The 17576-nt window shown below is 40.9% G+C and overlaps 1 protein-coding gene across 1 annotated transcript in view; it reads left to right on the top strand.

Annotated features, from left to right (window-relative positions):
* The window catches only part of ETS1 (ETS proto-oncogene 1, transcription factor), an 811579-nt gene extending 794595 nt beyond the window's left edge, over positions 1-16984 (top strand). The window contains exon 8 of the mRNA XM_086956985.1: positions 13375-16984. Within this exon, the coding sequence (XP_086813111.1) occupies positions 13375-13590 (216 nt within the window). The 3' untranslated portion in view covers positions 13591-16984. The remainder of the gene's footprint in view (positions 1-13374) is intronic.
* The last annotated feature ends 592 nt before the right edge of the window (positions 16985-17576 follow it).

The following is a 17576-nucleotide window of genomic DNA, read 5'->3' as shown; positions in this document are numbered from 1 at the left end:
ATGGCCCACGCAGCACTCGGAGAGTGTTGAGGGGGTAGCGTTGGTGCAAAAGCTGCTCAGGGCTGGGGCTTCTCAGACCCCAATGCACAGCATCGAGGGAGCCTCGGGAGCTGCAAGGTCAGCACTTTGTGGTTTTTCCAAGATGGCCGGCCCCACGCTTCAGGTCACCTCCACGGGTCTCAGATTCGCTGGGACTGTGGATCAGCCTGTTGGAAGGCAGGAACACTGGGTCTTGTCGATATCTGTTGCTTGAGTTCTGGCGAGACCTGCAACAAAGCAAAAGGCGCTGGATGGTGCCTGTTTGCACAGAGTGGTCACTCCTTGACCACAAGGGAGATTCTTCAGTCGACTACATCGAGTAGGATGTCGAAGGGTCCAGAGTTTCATTTCATAAGTTTCAGTCAGGATAATCTGAGGTGCGCTGGCACTGCTCCCACATTTATTCCAAACTAGTGGGCTGGATTACCTGCTTGGTCCCTCCTATGGGTGGGACCCAGGAAGGGGGTGGTTACACCCCTTTCTCTTTGTCCAGGGTCGCGCTGGGACTGTGGCTGGAGTGCCCCAGGACCGATTTGACCGGATTATGCAAGGGGAAGCCTTGTGCTCCCCAGGAAGTGTCTAGTTTCTTTCAGCCCTCCCTGCCCCAATACACTATCTCCTGCCTGGGGAGGACTAGCACCTCCCTGCGACAGGAAACCCTTTGTCCAGGCCTCCTCTGCCAAGTTTCTGTCAGCAGCAGGAGGTCAGACTTGTGTCGGTGGCAGCAGCATCCATTTTGTGATGCTGAGGCTCTGGTTAGAATTAACCGCGTTTCAGTAAAGTAACATGTCTTCCGCCAGGACTGGCGAGGGGGTAGTATTCCAAATTGTATGACACCTTACACAACATGTTTTGATAAAGCCAAACCAAAGTTAGCACCTAACCGTGATGGATTATAATGCACTTAAGAGTTTATGGTATGGCAATATCATGGAACAGCTAAGGGAGTTGGTCCCGACCGCTGCAGACAGGCTCAGCTCATGCTAGAGCACCATCTCACATAAAACCAAGCACTCTGCCTCCAGGATTGTTAAGGCCTGCCATAGGAGTGACTTATAGGTATATATGTGTCCAGTTATAGGTTTAGATATAGGTATACTATATCCAAGCAAGGGGTAATTACACCACCTTGCCCCAACTGAGTGATCAGCCAGTTGTGTCAATTTAAGGACCAGCCAGGGGTGGCAAAAGATATGCTGCAGCCCCTGGTAGGCCTTGAATGGACCTATGCCCTAGGCACCTATAGTGCACTGTATAGGGGCTGACAAGGGGTCCAGTACCAAATTGGTTATGTACCTATAGTACATGGAGTCCATTTTAAGAGAGAGCAGATAGCCTGGGGCCCTGATTAGCAGGGAACCAGGCCAACTAAGTCAAAAAGCAGCTAAACACAACGCAAAAAATCTGGGGTAACCATAGTCAGGCATCCACCTTCCTACAGAGAGATTCAGTAGATTTGAAAAGGCTGTATTTTACATTAGCAATGCTCCTTTTACTCCACCACTTTCCACCCGAGATCATGACTACATGTTTACTAATTTGAACAATTTCAGTCTCAGGATAAAATTTTGAACCCCTTTTTTTGAATGGTCTCTTTACCCGGACAGGTTCATCCACTGTGAAACATTCCTCCTTAACACGTTTGGCTTTGTCATACCTGATTTTAGATTTGGCGTGACTCTCTTTCACTCTTAATCTTACATGATCATGATCAGGAATGTGGTCATGAATACCAGCATTAGCATTGACCCATTCAGGAGAAAGTTCATTGAAGGATTGTCTACTCCTCAACATAGCAAAGGGAGTAACGCCTGTAGTGGTGTGCGGGGTATTGTTGTAGGACTAAACTCAATCACTGACCACATCTTGTACATGTAGTCTAGAAGAAGAAGCAAGTTGATTAGAATCTTTAAAAATACGGTTTACCCTCTCCACTAAACCATTTTCTTGTGGATTATAGAGTGCAGTAGTGAAAAGTTTAAACCCGAGGTTGTTTAAAAAACTTTTCATATTGTGTGAAACAAATTGTACCCCGTAATCTGACACTAAAAATGCAGGTATACCTTCAGAACGAAATAGCTGTCTCAAAAATGTAATCACATTTTCAGTGTTGGGTTATTTCAGAAACTTATATGAGCCCCACTTTGAAAAATAATCTACAAGTGTCAAAATATATCTAAATCATAATTCAGTCCTCTAATTGCACTAACAAAGTCAAGTCCTAGTTACTCCCGGGGTCTCTGGGGAAGATTGACCGGGCATAAAGGAGAGATATGAGTACGAAGGGTTTTCTCTGTATGTCCGCACTCACTGCAATTACTTAAAATGATTTCAACCAAAATATCCATTCCAAAACACCAACAAAATAGACTTAATCTTTTTTTTGTTCCTCTGATGCCTACATGTCCTTTATGTGCCAAAGTAATGGGTTTATTTCTCAAATTAGCAGGGAAAACAAGTGAAGCACCTCTCATGATGAAATTGACTTCTACACTTAATTCATCTTTAACCTTAAAGTAAGAAATGAACTCCTTTCCAATTTGATCTTCTCTGGGCCAACCACTCAAATACATATTTTAAGAGTGACTTGGCATATGTTAGAAGTAGATGCTTGTTCCCAGTCAAAGTGAGAAATAACCTCTTTGGCCAAAATGAGACCATTAAATAAACCTACAACATCTTCCTTTTCATCAGCAAGTAAATCATCATTACTAGTGTTAGTAGGGCATCTGGAAAGAAAATCTGCTTTAAAATCTTTCACTCCTGGAACATGTCTCATAGAGAAATTGTAATCATACAGTTTGGAAAATAAACGTATCAACCTAGGACTAGTATTTCTTAATTCTTTGTCATTCCAAATGAAAACTAAAGGTTTGTTATCAGAAACAAGAACAAACTCTCTTCCCCACAAATATGTAGCAAAATGTTTCACACCCCATACACAAGCAAGTGCTTCCTTTTCAATGGTGCTATAATTTTTCTCCGCTGTAGAGTTTCTTCCAGAAGCAAATGCAACTGTATTCCCAACACCGTCAACCATTTGACTAAGAAAAGCACCAAGACCTAAATTGCTTGCATCTACTGTGACATAAGAAATAACATTCTCAGCATTTATAATTAAATCTGTTACATTTTTAAAAGAATCTTGTTGTTCATCTCCCAAAATGAATTTCATATTACTTTTGACTGTTTTCCTAAAGGGTTCACTAGCAAATGTAAAATTCAGAACAAAAAGAAATTAGTATTCACTTAGACCTGAGAAAGATCTTAATTGATCTTTACCAGATTACTGGGCACAGTTACAAATCGCTTTAAGTAGATCTTGTTTGGGTCTTATGCCAGTAGCAGAAATTACATGACCTAAATATTCAAATTCATTCAAGAAAAATTCGCATTTTTGTTTTTTGGCTACCATCCCATGTTTTTCAAAAATCTCCATTTCTTTATTTAATTTAACAAGATGCTCTTGAACATTGTTGGTAGATATTAAAATGTCATCTTGAAAGGCATGTATATCTTTGATGTTACCTAGAAATTGGAACAAACGTTTTTGAAAAACTGATTCTGCGGCTGCAAGTCCAAAGGGCATTCTTTTAAAAGAATATATTTTTATTACGTTTTTCTGTTTCCTGCCAACAATAAATCAAATAAATTTAAATATAGCACAGTCAGTTGTCCGAGATGCACAAAAGAAAAAAAGAAAGAAGAACAGTCAATAGAAACCATAAGAAGGGATTAACATAAATTCAAAAGAAATTTTTCAAACATTCTCCTTCCACCTCATAATAGGTTCCCAAATGCTTTCCCCGAGAATTCTACCTTTTTTCCCCTTCCTATCATATATCCCTTTTTCCAGATTTTACACCGAGAGCAATCTAGCCAACCATTGATAAAAGGTTGGGGCTGCCGTATCCAGCCTGCTGTTGCCACACAAATTCGTAAAACTGACATGGCCATAAATAAAAAATAATGTAGAGTGCGTTGCTCAGTGCCCCCACATATCCCAAGAATGATCCATGCTGGCTTAAGGGTAACGTTAATTCCTAAAGTTTTACACAGAAAGGATGCAATGGCCCTGTGTAGTGAGTAAAGTTGAGAACAGGATGCATAGACGTGAATAATATCAGCCTCTACGCTATCCTACCAGGGACACGTAATTCCTGTCGTCCCCCCCCCACTGAGCTATCCAAGCAGTTGTGTGGTACAAAGAGTAACTCATTTTATAGTATGGTCCACCCCAACTCGAGAGAGTCTTGAAAACAATCCTGGTCCACCTGAAGCTTATCTGCCCATTTCCTCCCATATTTTCCCAAGTCATCACTTTTAAAGGCAGACAGCTCTGAGTAGAACCTTCTAATAGAGCACTCCGCCCCAACCTCAATTACATCCAATAACCTATTCTTACAGAATCCGGCAGAGCCACCGTGTTTGTTTGCTAGATAACTCTGGACTTGTAGAAACTTCAAAAAAGTATTACTGTCAATACCATACCTCCCCTGGATATCAGTGAACTGAAGGACTCTGTTAGCCCCCATCAGATCACCCAATTTCCGAATCCAGTGTCGCCCCCGGTCAGATATAACAGAGTCTGCAAATATTTCTCCCGGGAGAGAAACATGCCTTTCAATCCGAGTATAGGCATTGAACCTGCCCAGCCCCAGTTTTCTACAAAATGACGCCCAGATTTTATAAGCTGTCATCAGTGTCTTAAATCTAGTTCTTTTAAAATAGCTGGGATCAGTATATTTCAGAAAACAATTTTCTGCGTTCTCGCCAATAAGTATTGCGTACATATCAGTCAAGCCTAACTTGACCTGTGGATCTAAGATGTCTCCCTGCAGCAGCCCCCACATGTATTGGATGGCTGCTGCACAATAATACAACTTAAAATCGGGAACCGCCCTTCCTCCCATGTCCCTAGGGAGAGTCATAAAATGAAGGGCTCTCCTGGTCTTCCCTTGCGCCCAAATAAATCTGTTAATTAAGTGCTCAATTGCAACAAACCATTTTCTTTAAAAATCAATGGGATTGTCCTAAATAAATAAAGGAATTGGTTCAGAATTATCATTTTCACAACATTGGAGCGCCTTACCAAGGAAAGATGAAGGTTGTGTATTCTATCAAGATCTTTCTTACTTTTTGCCAATATAGGTTCAATGTTTTGATCCACGATCTTATCCAAGTCTGCTGAAATGTTAATCCCCAAATACACAGCAGAGTTAACCACACGTACATCGTCACAGACCACCTGATTATTCTTAATAATCTTTGTCTTAGGACCATTTAATGCATAGCCTGAGATCCGGACGAATATCGCAGCCTCCTTTTCCACTTCCAGGATAGCGCTAGTAGGGGAGGGAGTCACTATCGCGACATCGTCCGTATAGACCAGGGTTTTAAAAACTTGGCCCTGCACCCTAATCGAAAGGCTCTGGTCATTTGCTTCCAGCTTGCGGATCAACGGGTCCATATATACCGCAAACAACAAAGGCGAGCATGGACACCCTTGGCGAGTACCCCGATTAATCTGCACTACCGAGGTATACCCTCCATTGATTTTAACCCGAGCTGTAGGGGAATGATAAAGTGCCTGAATCACCTTGATGAGTCCCTCCCCAATGCCACACCAAGTTAGAGCTGTCCAGAGAAAGTCCCAGGAATCCCGGTTGAATGCTTTTTCTGCATCCAGAAACATAACCACTATAGGGTCTCCCGAGACTTCCATGGCATCGAAGAGGGTGATAACCTTGTGGACGTGCTGTGCAGTACCCCTTCCTGGGATAAAACCATGTTGGGTAGGACTAACCAATTGCCCTATAATCTTACACAACCTAAGAGCTATTGCCTTCAGAAAAGATCTTGGCATCCAAGTTCATAAGGGTTATAGGTCTATATGACCCTGGTTCCAAGGGCGATTTACCTTTTTTTGGTATCACAACAATATCCGCACCTGCCCAAGAATCTGGCACAGAGTTTCCTAGCTGGGCCTGTAAGATTGTATCAAACAGGTCGAGGTGGATTAAAGCTTGGAATGTTTTATAAAATTCAGTGAGGATCTGATCAGGTCCCGCAGCCTTGCCCGAAGGGAGACTATTAAGAGCCGCAGAAATTTCCTCAGAGTTCATAGGTACGTCTAGTGCCTCCCTGTCTCCTTCCCAGAGCAGAGGAGCAAAAACATCCCTGACATACTGTTGAAAATCTAAGGGGTCCCCTGGCTGATCCGCGCTATATAGTTTGGCATAAAACTGTCTGAAAATCTCCCTAACCCCCTCAGAGTCAACCACTGTACCTACTTTGCCATCTGATATTTCTTTAATTTCTCCCGAAGCCGATCTCTGTCTTGTGCGGACCGCAAGTATATGTCCCACATGCTCGCTCAATTCATGACATTGCTCCCTTTTTGTTAAGTAGGTCACAGCTGAATTGATAGCAATACCTTCGGTCACCTCTGATTAGTACATATAATTTTAAGAAGTGCCTGATCCGGAGAGGCACCGGACCGGATTGCCAGAGTAAATTCTTCCTCTGCAACCGAAACTGCTTTAACTAGCTTATTAACTCTGGTCTTCTCTTGTTTTTGTCTATGCAGACTATAATTTAATGTCTTGCCACGAATGCCAACTCTGAAAGTGTCCCAAATTACTCCTGAGGAAGTGCTACCGCAAATATTCTCCCAGAAAGTTGCTATCCAATAATTCATATGCTTGAGATAACCATCATCCTTGAGCAACCTCCTTTCAAAAGTCCATGTTCGCACCCGCATATCCCCACCTGTCAATTTTAATATTAAGACTAGTTGATTATGGTGAGAGACCATACGAGGTAACTTCTCTATCTGACTTTTTGACAATAAAGAGTTTGATATAAAAAAATAATCCAATCTGACACAGACCTTATGTGGAGCAGAATAATAGGTAATTCCATCATCTAATGGATTCGATTAAGGAATTATGACGTGCCAGATTAAGTATCGCTTGACATTTGTTTTCTTCTTTTTTTCTTCCGACCACTATAGTGCTGCCCAAGCTGACCGGTCTGGGCCAGGAAGCCAAATCTGAGTCTAAAAATTCAAAAACATCCAGGTTTTCCTCGGTATATCTGTATACCGACCCTATAGTAACTACTTGATCGTTTATTATACATGCCACCAAAACCCATCTACCCCATTGATCTTCCTTTTTTCTTTTGACATTAACATCCCTTCTTTTAGACAGAATAGCCACCCCTCTGGTCTTTGTCCCCTGTTTCAAGTGTGCAAGTAAGAAAAAAACAGCTGTTCCATTAAGTAACCCCTTGTCCCATCTACATGTGTCTCCTAGAGACAAACAAAATCCGGCCGCATTATTCTCAGGGCAGCCGCGACGCTCTGCCATTTCAGATGGTCATTCAGCCCACACACATTGAGAGAAGCAATCCTTATACTCGTTAAAACACATCGTACACCTGTCCGATCCAGATAACCAGTACGTCACTACATGATTTCCTCATCTCTTGAAAAAAAATAATATTTGTTTTACTAATACACTTCATGTGACTGCTCAACCATCTCAGGCGTCGTGCTATACCGTGTGAACCCCCACCCCACTTTGTGTCCCTTAATACCACTTATTCCTAGAGGAGATCCCCTCTATCTGAAACGTATCTCCTGATAAGACAAAGCCCCCCCCCCTATCCTCCCTTCGGCTCCTTTAATTCTTCCAGGTACTGTTGGGCCTTGATTTCAGAGAAAAACATTCTAACATGCCCTTTAACAATAATTTTGAGCCTTGCGGATACAATAGATAAGCCTCATGTCCGAGGCTCTGGAGGGGAGCAATCAAGTGCCTCAGCCTCCACCCTCTTTCCACAGTGGTGTGGCAGATGTACGGACAAGCAAAAAAAGTAGCCCGGTCAAACATATGTCTAGCCTCTGATTTTGCCTTATCAATAATCTCCTGCCTAAAGAGAAAATTGCCAACATAAACAAGGATTGCCCGGTGTCTTGCAACTTGAGATGCCCCATAAGATTTTGTTTGAGTCAATGGGAAGCGGTGCGCTCTCTGTCTTCACTCTCCCACCTCCAGGACGGGAAAGGCCCCCTTAAACAGATTAATAACAAACAAACTACATCCTGCCCTTCAGCCCCCTCCGCAACTCCCAAAAGTCTTATGTTATTTCGCCTCTGGCGATTCTCAAAATCCTCCAATTTCCATTGGACATTCTCTGCCACCTTCTCCTGTGCCTCCTTGAATGAGTGCCATCTACTGACATCGTCTTCCAGCCTTCCCATTCTTTCCTCAACATGATTATCCCTCTCTGCCATATCATCATACAATTTATTCATCTTCCTCATAGAGCTCTGGATTTTCTTCTCCGCCTGCTTAGCTCTCTGATCTGGCCTCGCTTTGCATTTGCTTCAGGGTAGTGTACAGAAGATCAAGTGAGGGGGCTTGAGGCAGGCTTCTTCGATTGTCCTGGACCAGCTGTGAATCAACTGCAGCCCCCTCCTGGTAAAGATGCGAAGTGGCAGAGTAGTCCCAGCAAAGTTTCCTGTTCGCCCCAGCATCTAATGGGCTGAGAGGGGGTTTCGGTTTTCACTTTGTCCTTCTCTTCTGCTGAAAGCCCTTATGAGTCGCAGGTGCCTTCTGCACTGATGAGCTTACTGCTGGGTCTGAGTCGGAGCTGCTAATCAGAATTCCTTCGCTGGATAAAAGGGAGTCTGTTTCATCGTTGAGGGAGAAAAAACATTCCCCGCCCGGGGTGCCTGGAGTCCCCTTATCTTGTATTAGCGCGTAAACCTGTCCCGCAGCCCCCATATCGCCAGATGCAGCAGAGACCACAAGGGAGATTTTTCCAGTCTACTTAATTGATTGCTCAATAAATTCTCTCCCCCCCGGCAGCGCTTGCGGCTTGGTCGGTTTTAAAACAAATACCATCATTCACCCCAATTTCAGTCAAACTCGTGCCCCCACCGGCAGACTTGCCTTCTTCCGCGATCTGCATGTCCTGAACATCGGAAAATGGCCCCGCAGAGAGGGCGCTCGAATTGCCTTGCATTTCGCCGGAAAGTACCTGCAACACTGTTTCCGCTTGTTGCCCAGCAACCGCACCTCCAGCATCCTCCGATGACACAGCTCCAGCCTCGTTCTCTGCTGTCTCTGCTGCCTTCGTAAAAAAAGACTCCTGCAAGGTAGGCTGCCGTAGTACCAGTTCCTTGGGGTCCTTAGATTTACCCCATCCATGCCAGCCTTTACCAATGCTGATCTACGGGTAGCTCCGTTAAGATCTTTCCCGCCGCTGGTCACCGCGGATCCACCACCCCCTAGGTGCAATGCTGAACTTGACTCTAAGCCGCTGCAACCACTTAGAAAGCCGATCAGGCTGATAGTACACCAAAGTTGCTGTTATCTGCGGCAACCACCGGGGTGAACAAAAATCCCAAACCTAGGCAGCTATCCAGTAATTTTTTTGATAAGGGTTCACCAGCAATCCAGCATGCCAATATTCCTTATAGCATATTCAGGGCTTGGGAAGAGTGAGAGAGAACTGCGACCTCTCACTGCAGTCAGTCAGCGGCCATCTTGCCTCACCACGACTGGCCAGTCCAAAGGGCATTCTATGGAAACGAAAACCACCAAATGGAGTATTAAAAGCAGTCAAATCTCTAGAATCCTTGTGTAATTCTATTTGATGATACGCCACCCTTAAATTAATAGTAGAGAAAATGTTAGTGCCCTTTAATTGATCTAACGTGTCTTGAATATGTTGAAATGGAAAGCAATCAACTTGAATATTCTTATTTAAGGATCTCAAATCAATGCAGAGCCTAAGTTCATCACAATATATGTTTTTTTAAGGCTACAACAATGGGAGAACTCCATAATGAAGAATCAATGTGTTCTATAACTCCATCAGAACACAATTTTTGCAGGTGGTCTTTCAACCTTTTTTCTGAGGCTTAAGGGAACATGTCTTACTTTGTGTATTACTGGAATAGCATCAGGTAGGAGAATTATTTTATGTTAAAATCCTTTGACTGAACCAAGATTATCTTCAAAAACAGTTTGATGATTATTAATAACTTGATCTAAAAAAGTAGCTTCAACATGTATGGCATCGAAGAAAGAAATAGAAATATCCGTACCAGGTCTCAAAACCATTCTAAATTTGCCATGATCTCACCAACCAAGGATATTGTATCCCTTCTTTGCTATATACATTTGTGTTCTATAACTCCATCAGAACACAATTTTTGCAGGTGGTCTTTCAACCTTTTTTCTGATGCTTAAGGGAACATGTCTTACTTTGTGTATTACTGGAATAGCATCAGGTAGGAGAATTATTTTATGTTAAAATCCTTTGACTGAACCAAGATTATCTTCAAAAACAGTTTGATGATTATTAATAATTTGATCTAAAAAAGTAGCTTCAACATGTATGGCATCGAAGAAAGAAATAGAAATCCGTACCAGGTCTCAAAACCATTCCAAATTTGCCATGATCTCACCAACCAAGGATATTGTATCCCTTCTTTGCTATATACATTTTAGAATGAATTAACCTATCCTTGAACATGAGATCATCAGTAAAATAACCCTTCATGTCAATTTCCTGACCTCCAAAGGCTACTGTGTGAATGTCAGGAGGAAGTAATTTAATGTCTTTCCATTCTTTTAAAAAGAATGTATCTGAAAGGATGGTTACTGGGGAACCAGAATCAACTGTGACTTTGGTGAGAACATTGCAATTTTAATATCACAAACAGGATCACCTTTCTCAGAATGTGTAGAAGAGTGTAACATCTCAACAGACAACAGCATTTTGTTAACCTGAAAATTGTTAGTATGTATAGCTGAAGAGATATTCAAATCTTGAGTGTCTAAACTTATTACCTTGGATTTATTTTTGCAAACCTTCGCAAAATGTCCAGACTTTTACAATTAGTACACATTTTCCCAATGACTGGACAATTAGGCGGATTGGCTAAATGAGATTTAGAACCACATCTAAAACACTGAGTGATTCTGTCTGATTTCTTTATATCAGACTTATAAAAAGAAGGTTTGTTATACTGAAAATAATTTATGGTAGGTTTTTGAGATTTTGGTTACTGCTTTAGTGACAATATTTTTAGTTTTACCTAGTTCCTTAGAAGCTAACACTGAACATTCAATCCTTCTGGCTATTTCTAAAGTTCCTGCTAAGGATATATTTCTGCCACTCAGAATTCTTTCTTGAACTTTGGAGTTGAAACAGTTTACAACAATTTGATCCCTTAGGTATTGTTCTAAGGGACCTTCAAATTCACAAGAAAAAGCTAGTACTCTTAGTACAGCTACAAAATTGTCAATGTTCTTGTGTTCATGTTGTTTACGAGTTTAAAATGAATGTCCTTCTACAATACTGCTGGGTTCGTCCATGAAATGTTTTTCTAAACTACTAACAGCTTCAGTAAATTCATTCAAATCATCTGAAGGAGGACGAACAATGGGGGGGTTGATGATCAAAAATTCTTTGACATTCAGTTCCTAAGCAATGGTATAACATAGCATTTTTTCTGACAGCTGGGAATTTTACTCCATCAACAGCTGTTAAGTAACTATTAAAGTACTGTTACCACTGACTCCATTTAATTTTTCGAATTCCATGCTCAGAAAGGAAGGGAGCCGGAAGAATAGCCGTTTGAAGAGCCATATCTGAAAAAGAATGGTGAAACACACAGTATAGTAAAATAGTGTAAGGTAATGATAATGCACAGATTTGCAAATGAATGAGTTGTTCTTAAAAATACATATGAACACACTATAATTATGAAAAATAATAGTGCTGCAATGAAAATAATAATTTCTGATAAAAATATTGCACTAAAGATAGGGTGTGCGCATCACCGCGCTTAAAGTACTTGTACTTGTGGATGAAGTCTAAAAAGTAAAATGAGGTGTGTTTGTCAACGCGCTGAAAGTACTCACAAAATGAAGTTGTTCAACACAAGAAGTCTCCTCACATGCAGGATCAATGAAAGGCAGAAGAAAACCAATCTTGAAGAGGTGTGTGCATCATTGGGCAAAATGCAGAAAAGAAACGAAAAGTTTTTCCTTTATTTTAAAATGTAGTGTTGCTAGGAAGCTTTGAAGGGTGTGCGCATCACTGCACAAAACATGGAATTGGAATGGACATATGAGAGTGTGGCGTTGCTAAAAATCGCAGCACCTATGCAACATGACCTTGCGGAATGCATGACGTGTAGCTTTACTGACGTGCACAAACAAGTAGCGTAGAATATTCGAATCAAGAATCCAAGAGAAGAGAAAGTCGAAGATCTGGTCCTCAAAGTTCCAGGAAATCATAGTAAGGAAATGTCGAATGCAGAGTAGATTCAAAAAAATGCTGAATGCGTTCGTGAAGATTCGCAATACAACTACGAAATGAATCGGGACTGAAAATCGTCGAGTCAAATTGTTTTTGGAAAAATACTACAAAGACAGTGTGAAGGAGCACAAACGTGACAGCAAATGCAGTCAAATGCTCACAAATAAGTTGCAGCTTGACCAAAGTCCTCGATAATAGCAATGAAATTGAAGTAAAACAAAGAATGAGGACCCCTCCACGATGAAAGTAAATATCCAGTTGAACTCTAGGTCCATTCCAAGTATAAAAGGCAGGGTCGGTTCCAGGTATAAAAATAGATGAGCCAGCCAAGTCGTAAAACGATATGCCAGTTAAGTTCAAAGTATGGTATAGTGGAGCCCCATGCCAAATGGAAGATAAAGGGATCAGTTAATAGTGAAATGAGTAGGAGAGGAATCGCTGATATTTTTGTGAGGTCCTGAAGTTAAGGTCTAGTAGTTGAAGACTTCAGAAGAAATGCACACATACATGGGTTATTGGGTGCTGACTCTGCCCGCTTGTCACCAATTTATGTTATGTTCTTGAATGAGGTAGTCCAGTTCAATGGTAGGGTTAAAGGTAGATTTATTCCAGTTAAAGAGCACAGCACCAAGGACCCTCACAAAGCGTCTCCCATCATCAGCCTCCAGCCTCCAGCAAGTTAACTGATCACTGGAGCTTCTATGAACATTCTTCAGTGCTAGGCAATTATTAGAATTGAAAGATGCAACATGGAGGTACTTACATAATAAGTGCAAGCATGAGGATATAACAACTTTGCACAAAAATGACTTTGATATCCTCAATGAATTGAAAACAATGTTTAATTGTTTCACACAGTTCATCCTAGCATGTTTGACAATTAACTCTCAGTGTGTGTGTGTGTGTGTGTGTGTGTGTGTTAGTGTTTGTGTGTCACCATCTCTTGAAACTTCTTACAAATTGTAATGCTGGTGTCTCATTTCCTAGGTTGCAAGAAGGTGGGGTAAAAGGAAAAATAAGCCGAAAATGAACTATGAGAAATTGAGCCGCGGCCTACGTTACTACTATGACAAAAATATCATCCACAAGACAGCTGGCAAGCGTTACGTGTACCGTTTTGTATGTGACCTGCAAAGCCTGCTGGGATATACAGCAGAGGAGTTGCATGCCATGCTGGACGTCAAGCCTGACAATGATGAGTAAACCCACAAGATGAAAGCTTCAAAAGAAACATGAGTGCCTACAATCATTTTTTTACCATGAAAATGTTTTTTTAAAGTATCCTGCACTTTTAAAATGGCCTTACTTTAGCACATTGTGCTGACAGCAGAGGATGCAATTGCAATGATGACACTGTTTAAAGTGCAGAAAGGTGCCAACTCCGCCCCCACCCCTGCCACCCAATTTGGGACAGGAAAGAGATGTTGCAAAATCAATCTGTGGTTCCTGATGCTTTGACCCTGCCTTTGAATTACATAAAAGCAAGCAAAAGGAAAGACACAGATTGCGCGACCAAATGAATTATTGGGGTGTGTTATTTTATACATTTTGTTGCCAGTATTTCTTGGTTTATTTATCTTGTGCTACAGGAAGGTCCCAGAAGTGGCTTATTGTATTTGCCTGTTCTCTAATATTTGTTACCGCCAGGGAGAACAGCAATATTTTTCTTACCTATTCCTTGTACCGTAAATCCCTGTAAAATGTTATACCAAAAATGAAAAGGGCCTTTTGGAGTCCTGGCCATAGAGCATGTGGTTAAATGCTTAAATGGTCAAAGAAAAAAAAAAACAGTGAAAAAATGTGAAATTATTGGTTCCGAATATTTATGGGCTGCATCAAAATCGCTAGGATTGCACCAACATAATATTTCCTAAATTCCTCACTTTTTTGTGGATATACTTGACGTTTTTTGTATTTTTTTAAAGTAAACATCTATATTTAAACAACGTAAAACAGTATTACAACCATCATGGAAACATGTGCTTTTGTGGTACTGGTGGATTGTTGCATTTCATTTGAAAAAACACTCCATCTAATAGAGATGGTACTCGAGTTCATCTTTCTGTTTTGAATAAATACTTTTTCCGGAAGCATCCATCTATTTTGCAAGGAAATACGATGTTTGGTACATTCAGCTGCCGGTGTAAAGTTTCTTATAATTTTTTTGATATTTTAAGAGTCACTGCTACAGCAGCATCTGGTTTTGACCCACACAATTTTAGAACTCTGAGATCATTTTTAAAGGGCAGTAGTCTAAGTGACCCACCGAGGGCTCTAGATAAGTAGTCAGTGGCAAGAGTAAACGGTTGCAAGACCAGTGGCTGCAGACACTCAATTGTAGGATCATGACCACTTGCCCCAAAAACGTCTGTTCTCAACAAACGTGGCTAGCTCCATTAGATACTATTACAATAACTGCAAATAAATTGTAACGTGTGTAAGAATATTAAGAGTTTCTCTAGGGTGAATGCAACAGATGTTAAAAAAAATCCAAATCCAAGTAGTAATATTGCTGTTAGAAATGTGATCAGAGTAAAAGAAAACTAGCAACACTTTTTTAAACGTATTGCCTTGATCTAGGTAGACTGGCTGCTTTCTTCTCAAACATCATTGTTTGTACTGCTGCTTATCATAGATATTTTTTCATAAACGAAAATTGAGTAAAGTGTTTTGTTGGTTTAATAACCGAAAAGGAAAAAAAACTGAATTGTCCTAATTTAGAGCAGCAATGCTGTTTTTGAGCTCACGAAACCTGAATCATAAACTGGACCTTAACTTTGAATAATTAACTTAGTTCTCATCGAACATTTTTTAAACTTGATCATTTTGAATATTATATGTTGAAATATTGGCAGCCATCAATGGATTGGTGTAAATAACATATCAGACTTGTTACCTCTGTTTTTCGCTTCGAACAGTGCATTTTACAAAACCACAGCTACCTACATCTGTATATTTTTGGTTTAAAAGAATGTTAGGTTTTCATTTGTGTTGTTTTCTCTAGGCTTAAAGGGGATGTTGCACCCAATTTATTTTAGTGCATCGATTGGCCTACAATAAGAAATCGCTGAATCATCCATTGATTTTTCCAGTTTCAAGCCAACACTTGGCAGTTTCCATCCTAATCAGTCTTTCTTATTTCCTAAAACATAGGAGTACAAAACAGGCACATGATACTTTATTCTATATTTGGATCACCTATCCCGGAGCACCTACATAAAGTAGCAATGCAACATCGGCCTGTTTTCCACTTTAAATGAATCATAGAAAAGCAAGGACGAAGGATGATTGCACCAGGTGTTCACTTCCAAACTAAAGTTGGAAAAATGTTTCCGAAGTTACAATACAAACAAATTAATTGACTGGATGAATCTAAGGTTCTGTTTTGTGGGTTACTCCATGATAACAAATGAGATAGGTGGAAATTTCCTTAAGTAGAACATACGGTTTAAATGTGGGTGTTTTGTCCAAGTTCACATACAAATCTCCCCACATCTTTATCACTACCTCAGGTTAGGAAGGACATATACATTTAAGAAACTGACATTTGTAATAACATTTCTTTAATATGGATGGGTAAAAATATTGGTGTAAGGTGGAGTGAGTTGGAAATATGGATATGTCTCTGTGATAGAATGTAGGTCTTGGAAGAAATGACACAGATGTAGACACCAGAGAAAAACGTTATCTGGTTGTCAATCTCCTGCAATCTACAGGATTAGGTCTTAAAGAGACACATATAAATCCAGATGTCAGACCCCTGCTCATCTATCCTGCATCAATAATGACCAAGCCAAATGACTAACAGCAGTGCATGTACACTAAAAATGTATTCTCTAGCTCATGCGAAGAAGAAAAATGGGGGTGGAAAATAGATCAGAAAGCACTGCTGATCAATTTTCAAAATTAATAGTTTGCCCTGTCACAACATTTGGATATCCTTTTGACACACTGTTACGTGAGGATGTGTTTTTTTGCCTTGTTTCTCCAATACAATTTGGAGCATATGATACAGAAAATATTAAGTGGACCTATTCATATAAGATATACTGTCCTTTCCACCCCTGTTCTAATACTCTAGCAACCTAAAGGCTTAGTGCGACATTACTATTTGGTTTATGAAGCCACCTAGAAATGTTTCTTGGCACAAATTGTGTCGTCCTGAAGGCCAGTTTTAGGATACAGGGATTGTAGGCAGGCACCTAGGGGACCAAGGAGACAACAAAGGTCACATATTCACAAGCAACAAACACATTTTACTTAGGGTGCCAGACCTGGGGCTAGATTTACTAAAGTGTCGCCTAACTGTGCTGTGCTCTGTTATGTGACAGGGAGGGAGCAGGAGAGCTCCTTAACTACAGATATATGACACTCCACTGCTCTCTACCAGCGGCAGCGCAGAATTTTGCTGGCAAGCGCCCCTCACACATCTTTGTGCAACAATGCAGGGTGTGTGTGTGATTCTATATTAGGTTTTGTACTGGAAGGTTTCCCTTCCAGTACCAAAAACTAAACCTAGACAACTTTTAAAACTTTTCCTACTTTGCATTTGCAGCACACATGCAAAGTTTCAAAAGAAAGGAAAAATAAAAAAAAATCTCCTTTTAACGCATACTTTCAACTGGTGTTATTTTTTGACAAAATGCCCTGTCTACTATTGTTAGTAGATAGGGTTATGCGTAAAAAAGCATGGTTGGCTGCATGGAACGTCTATGTGCTGCCCTCTTGATGCTAAGTAATGCAAACCAGTGCTTCCCACTGCTTTGTGTCATTTTTAGGCAACTTTTTAGTGCAAAACAAGATCTGCACTGGAAACACAGGACCTAATTTATGCCATTTTGGCATAGGGCACCGCAGCAAGGCAGCTTGCTGTGCTGCCCTACGCCAAAGTGAAAGGGAGAGAATGCACCGTATTTAAACAATACAGTGCAACCTGTCCTCTCTTCCTGCGCTTTCTCAGGTTTGGCAGCCTAGTGCCAATGTAGGCACCCTGGCATCATAGTTCAAGGATGCCTCCAATGCAGATTGTGTTTTTTGCAGGAAAAGGCACCTTCCTGCACAAACACAATCCTAAGAGGTGTTTTCCTCATTCTTCAAAGAGGAAAAACTAGGAGAAAGGAAGTTATTTCTCCTTGTTACACCTTACCTCCGGAGGTGTACAGATTTGGTGCTTCCAAAGGTTAACATGG

Source organism: Lissotriton vulgaris, chromosome 2_1 (assembly GCF_964263255.1).
Source record: "Lissotriton vulgaris chromosome 2_1, aLisVul1.2, whole genome shotgun sequence".
Classification (NCBI taxonomy): domain Eukaryota; kingdom Metazoa; phylum Chordata; class Amphibia; order Caudata; family Salamandridae; genus Lissotriton; species Lissotriton vulgaris.
Note: the sequence above shows the minus strand (reverse complement) of the source record. Positions and strands in the feature narration are given on the sequence as shown.